General features: G+C 46.2%; 1 protein-coding gene across 1 annotated transcript; it reads right to left on the bottom strand.

Moving 5' to 3' along the window:
• Positions 1-2013: 2013 nt before the first annotated feature.
• Positions 2014-9469, bottom strand: LOC123038049 (swi5-dependent recombination DNA repair protein 1 homolog). The gene is made up of 4 exons (XM_044461502.1): positions 9164-9469; positions 8502-9083; positions 3741-4054; positions 2014-2179 (listed from the first exon to the last, which is right to left on the bottom strand). Exons 1-4 carry the CDS (start codon positions 9467-9469, stop codon positions 2014-2016), a joined length of 1368 nt encoding a protein of 455 aa, XP_044317437.1.
• Positions 9470-10006: the final 537 nt, after the last annotated feature.

The following is a 10006-nucleotide window of genomic DNA, read 5'->3' as shown; positions in this document are numbered from 1 at the left end:
AGGCACCGAGTTAGCGTTGAGCTGACGGTAGTCCACGCACATGCGCACATCTCCTGTCTTCTTGCCGACGAGGACGAGGGGTGCGCTGAGAGGACTCCGGGAAGGCTCGATGCGTCCGTCACGAAGCAGTTCATCAACCTGTTCGTTAATGATTTTCTGCATGGCAGGGTTCTTTGGAAAGTACATCTGCTTAATGGGCTTGTCGTCCTTCATGACAATCCTATGTTCGGCTATGTGAGAGGTACCGGTCATATGCTCGAATGCAGCGAGTTCCGCCTCGAGAAAGGCTTGGATCCGGGATTCCTCGGGTCCTTCAGTGATGACCGTTGCTTGGCTGGCTGTTACCTCTTGGGTTTGTCCCGGTGGGTGGGTAGTCGTTTGTGACTTTCGAAAGGGGTTGTTCTTCCGTGCTGCGGCGGCGTCGGCCAAAGGTTTTAAATAAAAAGAGTTATTCCCTGGTGACGGCGTGGGTCGGGGTCCCTGTGTTACGGTGGGGGTCTCCACTTGTAGAAGTGCCGGTGATCGTCGTGGGGTTACGGTAGGCACGTTGGCTTGTATTCGAGACGCCGATCGTCGAGGGGCTGCCACGGGTGGTACCGTGCAGCGTGGTGATGGTGTTGGTCCGACGGCGCTTGGACTGATAGCAGCTACTCGTGGGGTGACGATGGGTGGTTTGCTTCTGCTTGTTAGCGGCGGAGTGTAGTAGGAGAGAGACAACTGGGCTTTCCCACACTGGATAGCGGTCTTGATTCCGCAGAGGAAGTCGATTCCGAGGATGATCTCGTCCAAGATTGACGGTAGCACTAGCAGTGTGGTCTTAGCCGTATCCCGTCCTAGGGTTACGGTGGTGGTCAGGGCGTGGCTGACGTCGGTGGTGGATCCCTCTGCCAGGGCAATCCTCGTTCGTACATCCCGGCGGTTATTGGTACTCCCAATGTCGTCGGCTATTTTCGCGCTGATGAAGCTCCTGGACGCCCCGGTGTCCAGGGTGACGTGAAACGTCTTCCCCTCGAACCCCCTTCAAATCGTAAAGGTGGGGTTAGTTCTGGTGTCCTTGGTGTGTGGTCCTCGCTGGTTCCCCGGATGGGCGAGGACTTGGTCCGTTTCCCGGGTTTCGGGCCCGACAGCATTCGTTGGTCCGCACTCCCCTTCTTCCACACTGCCAGCAGAACAGGACCTGGGGATTGGGGCACTCTTGGCGGAAGTGTCCTGTCTCCCCGCAGCGGAACAAGGAACGCTTGCGATGTTCGGGTACCTGCGCCACCATTCGGTTTGTCGCCGGGGTGCCTGGAAGTTCCAGGGGGTGATTCACGTTTCCTGTGCATGGTATGGGAGCTGGAAATCGTCGGGGTTGTCGGTGTGGCGGATCGTGTCTTCCAATAGTTGGAAGTATTGTGGTGGGAGGTCCTCGAGGTCCTCCCGGGTGAGGAAAGTCGCTAGCCGACTGCGCAGTTCCTCGACGGTTCCCCCTTGGGGTAACCCGATCTCGGCTAAGAGGAGTTGGAGTTCCTCCTTGCGGCGATAGGATATCCACTGTACACCCATGGTTTCCGAGCGACAGAGAGCGGAGGGGGGAAATTAAAAAATCGTACCGCTTGATTGCGTACGCGGAAAAATAATTCGGGGCGAGGGTACCGAATATTTATAAGACTCGAGGGTCCTTGCTGTGCACGGTGCTAGGATTCGGGCTAGGATGCCGAATGTTCACAGGACTCTGGGGTCCTTTGATTGCGCGGTGCTGGGATTCGGGCTAGGATGCCGAATGTTTACAGGACTCGGGGGTCCTTTGATTGCGCGGTGCTGGGATTCGGGCTAGGATGCCGAATGTTTACAGGACCGGGGGTCCTTGTTGTGCACGGTGCTAGGATTCGGGCAAGGATGCCGAATGTTCACAGGACTCTGGGGTCCTTTGGTTGTGCGATGCTAGGATTCGGGCTAGGATGCCGAATGTTCACAGGACTCTGAGGTCCTTTGGTTGCGCGATGCTAGGATTCGGGCTAGGATGCCGAATGTTCACAGGACTTGGGGGTCCTTGCTGTGCACGGTGCTAGGATTCGGGCTAGGATGCCGAATGTTCACAGGACTCTGTTGTTCGCGACGATGTTCCCCGCTTGAGGGCCGGAGTTTGACTGACTTCTGGTAGCCCGGTGTGCTCCTCTTATAGTCACCGGCCACGTGTCTACCGCGTTCGGAACAACGTGGGAAGCAAGAGAGGAAAAATACAATTTTTTTTTTTTTTTGCAACCACACATATTTTTATATTTTTCTTCCCGTTTCCCCAGGAAAAAAAAATTTTACAGCGTGCTCCGGGACCCGACAAACGAGCTTAGCTCCGTCGTAATCCACGGCCGCTACGCGCTCCGGGACCGGCATGCGAGTGCAAGACTCCGTCGTAATCCTGGGCCACCACGCGGTTTCGTAGAGGGAAAATGATATATGAAGGAAAATTCTGTATGTGTGTGTAAAAAAAATTGGTCTTAGGGTTTGGGTGTCTATCTCACGGGTCTTTACGACATATACCCCAACAAAAAAATTTTATTTTTCTTGAGAAAAAAAAAAATTATATATTTTTTTTTGAGGAAAAATTTCCCGTATCCTTGAAGTCTCTGTTCGGACGCCATGTAAGGAAGTTCTTAGGCTGGGATATTGTGCTCAGGGCTCCCAGGGTCACTTACAATAATTTATTTCAGTTCAAGGACTCAAGGGAGGGGCGAGATAAAAATGACCCTATTCAGATTGCGTGGCGGGAACTCGCAGCGGGCTTGGATCCGACAATCGAGCAGAGCTCCGTCGTAATCTCTACCCGCCACGCGCCTGGGAACCCGCAATGGTCCTTGGATTCGACAAACGAGGCTATCTCCGTCATAATCCTTGGCCATCACGCGGTCCGGCAACGATCGACAGAAACAGCAACAAAAGAAAAAAGTTTTGTGGGCACTGTCACCCAGGGATGCCGACCATGGGCCGAAACCTGCAGCGGATTTAGATCCGACAATCGAGTACAAGACTCCGTCGAAATCTCTCTCAGACGCACGCTCCGTTTGTGCTTTTTCTAACGTTGTTATTGTGTTTATTGTTGTTTTCCCCACGGCTGTTTCCGCCGTTGTTGTTTCCACCACGGTTGTTGTTTCTGTAATATCTGTTATTTTGGTTATTGTTATTTCTGTTATAACCATTGTTTTGATTATATCCGTTATTCTGATAATATCTGGTATTGTTATAATTACCTCGATTATTACCTCTACCGCGATAATTGTTTTTATAATTATTACCGCGATCATTATTTCCACGTTGGGTGTACAATATGGAATTGCCATTGCCTGTCATTTCAGTACTACATTGTATGTACTTGGCTTCGTTCGTGGTTGCAAAATTGCCTGCTTCCAATGTTGGTTTGAGGCGGCTATGCTCACAATTTTTGACCATTGCGGTGATTGCTTCATTGGTGCTGAATTTGTCAGCGTGTTCGGCCGATAGGCCTTCATCAATATACGAAGCTTCAAGGAGCTTTCGTAGGTTGTCAATTTCTGTCGTGAATTTTTCTGCAGTTTTACCTTTTTGGATTGTTTTTGCCATTTTGGCTTTAACTACGTCGGATGTTTCTCCGACTATAGTATCTTGCAGTTTTTTAATTATAGCTTCTATTGTGGTTTCGTTTTGGACTCTGTATAATGTCGATCCAATTATTTTGGATTTTTACAGCCAAAACCTCGAAAGTACCTTTCGTATGGTTAACCAACTTCAAAGCTGTTACGAATCTCTGAAGGTGTATCCTTTGCCCGTTAAACTCCGGGATGGCATTCGATATATCTTTAATGTATTCTCTTTGGGCAATTATCCCCTCAGCCATTGTGGTTGCATTTATTTCTACAATGCTGTTGTGAGAATCCGAGTCGGTCGATTCCTGGTCTGATAATTCAGATTGAATAAGGACTGCCGGAATAGTGAGGTTGTTTATATCTTTTTCCTCTATATCGGGATCTGTAGAGATAGGGTCGACAGCCTCAGCTTGTACTGGTGGATCTGATGATTCTGACTCTTCTCTAGCTTCTATCTTCAACGGTGTGTTTAGGATAGTTGGTACTGAAATTGTTAAGTCGTACGGCTTTGCCTTATAGCTATAAGGTTATCCCGTAATTTGTTTAAATATTTTGATACCTGAGACCAATGGGCGTTGTTTAGCCTATCTCTCTGATCGTGTATTAGAATACGCGCTGTATTGAAGCGGGTTACTAATATTAAGGCATGCTTGTTCACAGTGCTTTGCGGTGCTGGCCGGGGTCTTGATAGTGACTTATAAGATCTGTCAAAATCAATTTTTATATTATTTAGTTCTTTATATAATTCGTCCCATTCCATTATTTAATGGAATTTTTTTCTCGTATCTTCTTATTGTTAATAACTGATTTAATTTTTAGGGTCGGGACGGTGCTTAATACTATCGCCTTCTGAGTACTTGAGCAATGTATCAAGGGAGAAAAGCCTAAGTTGTACCTATTCATGTACTCATATTCGAATTCATTTATTAGTAGTGGCTCAGCTCCTTTTTCGATTATTGATAATACCAAAGACCAATATAAACTCTAAGATGCGTAACGCCATACGATTTTTTTGCACACGAATTTTTTGTGCTGGCTTTTCAATTGGCTTTTCGCTCTCTGCCCAAAAGCCAGCGAGAGAGCGCTCTAAAGCCAGCCGCTATTTTGCACGCATACTGCGACAGCCGACGAATGTATGTGTGCACATGTATTCACAAGCGAAGAAATTCGCTGCAGCGCGCTGTCGAAATATACTCTTTATTTTAAAATTATAACATTATTAAAAATACTTATATTATATTGCCTTTATATTTACTTTATTTACTAATTATTCGAATGTATAATATTTTTTAGTAATCACCAAATATATCTAAGTTTAAAAAAAAAAAACATAATTTATTTCATACATGACTTCACATTGGAATAATTATCATTAGGGTATTCAGCATGCGACGTGTAAACGATTTTTAGCAGCCTCAGAAATTTTGCGATTGAACAGGATGAATATTTTTATATTTATTGTATTTTAAATATATGGATTTAAAAATATGTGGTAATTTTATATTATACGTATTATAATAACATTATATAAAATTATTACCATAATATAAATTAAATTTATATAAATATTTGAATATTAGCTATTTTAATTATTTAGAAAAAAGAAAAACCCAAAAAAGCTTCAAATCAAATTTAAAAGGCACAAATCATTAAACCAAATTTTAATTTCATACAAAATACTAAAAATTGATAACTTATAAAAAATGTACTGGTATAATATTTAAATATACTCCTAAGGTAGCGAAATTTTGAAAATTAAACCTACCCTGTAATAATACATAATAAATATTTGTATATGTATTTGTATACTAACTATTTTACTTATTAAATATACTAATTAATTAAAATAGTTAATATGTTAAATATTCTATTAAATTGCTTAAATAATTTAAATAGTCATTATATAAAATATACTATTAAATAATTAAAATAAAACTGCTTGATTAAATATGAAAATATTTAAATGCAGGTTGATAATATTAGATATGATGATATTCGTATTTACTTTAAATATTTTAAGTCATTAAATCAAAATTTAATAAATTTTAATTAAAATTAAATTTAATATTTCCATAAATCATTAAATCAAAGTTTAATATATTTGAATAAAAATTAAATTTAATATTTCCATTTTAAAGTTAATAAAAAACAGACATGGATAGTATCCTTTATCCTTTAAATATATTTAATTTAAATAAACTTCGCTTTGTTTTTGTTTAACAATCATAGTATATTCAAATATATTAAACGTTATTGAAAAATTTTTAAATTTAATAAAGCAGTTTTATATGTTTTGATTTAAAAATTTTGTTTTTAGCTTTAATTTAAATATGTAAAACGAAACTATGAATTAAATATGCAGATACTAATTTTTAAGGTATATAAAAAAGTTTTACATCAAGCTTCATTGCCGTATACATATATTTACATAAATGCAATTTAAACAATCATCCTGTTCAATCATAGAAGTTAATTTCTGCTCGCTACGTAGCTCAAAAAGGTTGTGAGTTCGTTCCACCAAATTTATATTGAGTGACCGCCCGTGACCAAAGGATAGCGCCAGAAATGATTAGGTTGGTGCTGGTTTATTGTTTCTCTAAAATATAGCCTTATTGCTATTGATCTGCTGCCCGTTGTCGCTGTCTTCTGCTGCGTTGCTCCTGGCTCGCTGCTGCGCTGCTCCTGGCGTGCTGCTGCGTCGCTCCTGGCTTACCGCTGCGTTGCTTCGGCTTGCTGCTCCGGGTGACTGCGATCGGGACGGCTCCACCAAAACCCTGGATGTTATGCGAGCTTCCCTACCGGGGCCGGCAAGGTGTATCGCCTAGCAGGTGAACCGAAGTTACGCCTTATCGCCTAGCCACCTTTATCGCCTGGCTTCCGGAGTTCAGCCTGGACTTTGTCGGCAAGGTGTATCGCCTAGCAGGTAGAACAAAGTTCTCCCTTATCGCCTAGCCACCCTTATCGCCTGACACCGCGCAAGGACTCCCTAAGTTTGATTTTACCACGACCTAGCACCGTTGGATCTCAGCGTTGTAGCCTCAGCCTTGTAGACCTGTCGTCGTTCGGCGTCTCGACTTTGCGATCTTGATCCTTGGGCACTTCGGTTTCGATTTGTACTTATTCCGCGTTCACGCACTCGCTCTAATTTTCGCACTCGTACTGTCCCGAGCTGCGCTTGCGCCGTCTTTTTTATAGGCGCTGTAGGTGCCGTTATTTCCCTCGGGTTCAAGGTCCACTGAGGTACCGGGTCCGAAGTCCACCAATTCACCGTATGACCTCGTTGCCCTTGCCATATGAGGGTCCAAGGTCCGAATGTTTCCCGTTTGACCTGGATGCTCTTCATTTCTCCGGCTTTCTCTCCTCCTCCGCTGTTGCTAGGCCGATCTCCTGCATCGGGATTTGTGGGGAGTCTATGACTCCTCACATTTCCCCCTTCCTTGAGAAAAGTAATGAAAGTGGTGACTTTCCCCGCCCTTTATGTTTATACTACTCGAATTCCCCGCCTGACTTGCGTGTTAGATATTCCCCAGGCAGTTCCCCGAAAGACTTAACCTTTCCCCAGACTGTTCTCCTAAAAGATTTTACTCGTACAGCTCCTTGAAAGACTTGAACTTTCCCGCGACTGTTTCCCTAAAAGACTTTTCCATGCAGCTCCTTGAAAGATTATTTCCCCAGACTGTTTCCCTGTTCCCCAGACAGTTCCCCGTTCTCCAGACAGTTCCCAGTTCCCCAGATAGTTCCCAGTTCCCATTTCCCAGACAGTTACCAGTTCCCCAGACATTTCCCAGTTCCCCAGACAGTTCCCAGTTCCCCAGACAGTTCCCTGCGTGGAATTCGAATTTTCCCGCCCAGACATTTCCCCAAACTAAAAGTCACCATTTCGTTTTCCCTCGGTCCGGCAACTCCCTGGAATCTCACCACGATCGCGTTTATCGATTGTGGGTTCCAGTGTTGCCATCGTCGTTGCCTTTTCGTTGTCTTAAGTTGCCATTTGGATTTTTGAACATAGAAATAACCAATTTTGTTAACCCATCGATCGCAACTATCAATCGACCGCCTATCTCGGCGCCCCCGTCCCTATTACCTATGTCCGGCAGCCCCCTTATTCCAAAAGGTAAATAAATAAGCCAATTTTTTTTTTTTTTTACTTTTTTTCTTATTTATTGGATCTTCTCTATTACTTAAGAGACTAACAATAAGTTTGTAAATCTTAATCTATGTTACGTTAACTTATGTTATTAAAGAGGGATGGAAAATCATTCCGCTGTAGACGGGAATGATAGCTTAGCTGGTTGAGTTGTCTGGCAAGCAGGTTTGGGTGATTTGATAATCTGGCTTCATATTTAATTTTCTCTGGAAACAATTTCTTCTTTTACGGGATTTTTATCCAGGTCTCTCTGGATGTTTGCATTGCGGATGTACCAGGGGGCTCCAGTTATTGTTCGTAGGGTCTTTGATTGTACTCTTTGAATAATTTCTATATTGCTGCTGCTTGCGTTTCCCCAGAGCTCGGAACCGTAGGTCCAGATGGGCTTTAAGCACGAGTTATACAGTAGTACTTTATATTCGAGTGGAAGGGGAGAGCTGTAGTTCATGAGCCAGTGAAGGCTGCTGGCCTTTAGTTTTAAATGGGTCTTCTTTGCTTCTATATGCTTTCTCCAGGTAAGCCTCCTGTCTAGGTGTATGCCGAGATAGGTGACTTCGTCTGCTTGTGGAACCGGCTTGTTGTTTAGCGTCAGTGGTGGGCATTTCGACAAGTTTAGTGTAAATGTAATGTGCTTACACTTTTGCTCGTTGACTTTGATACGCCAGTCTGCGAGCCATTTTTCTACAGCTACCAGGTAAGCCAATTTATGTATTTAAAACCTTTAAAGGCTTTTATTGTCCCCTCAAGACTCTCACCACTCCGTTTGCCACCCGGATGCGGTAGCGGACGCCGTCTACTACCAGGAGCTTGGCCCAGCGGCTGTTACGGGTTCTCTTCCGCTGCCGGTTGGCCTCGGCTGCCACCCTTGGCGGCCACCCTTCCTCGGCCATCTCCTCCCAGCGGCTGCTGTCCGCCGAATGTTGTCGGCTCATCGACGGCCTGGCTGGTGGGAACCGCGGCTCCGGGCACGATGTCAGCCTGGCGACTTTGGGCGGCCGTGCGGCTGGCCCTTCTGATGTCGGCCACACCGAGGGCCCCTTCTCCCGGAACTCCGGCTCCCCGCCGAGCCGTTTTGCTGGCAACGGCGATGGCGTTGGCACCCACGGCGGCGGTGGAGGCGGTGGTGTCTCCGGTCCGTGCCGTGGTGCCTGGGATGGCCGTGGTGCCTGCGGCGGTGACGGTGGTGGCGGTGGCGGTGTTGCAGTGCCACCGCCCGCTGCGCGAATACTCGCTGCACCACCTCCGCCCGGGTTGCGAATATCCGCTTCGCCTCCTCCGGGCGGCCCGATGGCGCTGCGTCGCCCAAACGGATCCGCCCGAATCCGGCTGCGGCCCTCCTTATTCGTCGGAATGCCATCCGGGCCTTCGCCGCCCGACGTGACTCGTCCTCCTCGTCTGAGGAGACCTCCGGACTCACCGTCTCCGTCCCGGTGTCCTCCTCCTCTTCTTCCGACGATGCCAGGTCAATCGTGGGCACCTCGTCCTCCTGCCCTGCCGACCGGACACCGGCCTCCTCCTCCTCCTCCAGCTCTACGTCGGTTACCCGCTCCTCGTCCTCCGATTCGGGGTTCGGCGACGGGGACCGCAACACCAGGGGGGACGCCAGCAGCTGGAGTGCGGAACCTAAGTCCCGCCTCCATCTCGCCCCTGGCTGTTGCCCGGTGCTGCCTCCCCGCCCCTCTCCCTTCACGGCCTTACTGTTGCTGCTGCAGCTTCCGTACATCTTGGCGACCTGATTTAAATAGGCCCGTCTTGCGGCGCTCGCGCGCTGACGAAGCCTCGGTTTCCTATGTTCCTGGTTCCGTTATCCGCGGCGGCCTTTGGACTTTTCCTTGCTACGGGCTCCGACAGGTCCTCTCTTTGGTATGCGTTACCCGGTAACGGTATCCGCATCCTATGACACTCCCTCTCCCGCTCTCGCGCTCCTAATGCATCTGTGTGAGTTCGATATCGTATCGTCCTCTCCCTCTCTTTGGATTCACAGTGCCCCCCCGCTAAGTCCGACTTCGATCCTCGGTTTTGGCCACCAATGAATTGTTGTTTTAATTGGATAACGTGGGCGGTTTTTCTTTGCCAGTCTTTTCATGCCGCAAATTGCATATCACCGGCGAATTAAAATTCATTATCTTAAGGGGTTATATACCTTTTTGAGCGAAAAAATTGAGGGAACTTTGGATTTTTTTCAGGTGTGTAGCAATTATTTTATGACACTGAAGTTATTATTTATTGTTAGTACATGTTTTTATCGAAACAACAAGCG

This window comes from Drosophila rhopaloa, unplaced genomic scaffold (genome assembly GCF_018152115.1).
Source record: "Drosophila rhopaloa isolate 14029-0021.01 unplaced genomic scaffold, ASM1815211v1 contig_36, whole genome shotgun sequence".
NCBI lineage: Eukaryota > Metazoa > Arthropoda > Insecta > Diptera > Drosophilidae > Drosophila > Drosophila rhopaloa.
Note: the sequence above shows the minus strand (reverse complement) of the source record. Positions and strands in the feature narration are given on the sequence as shown.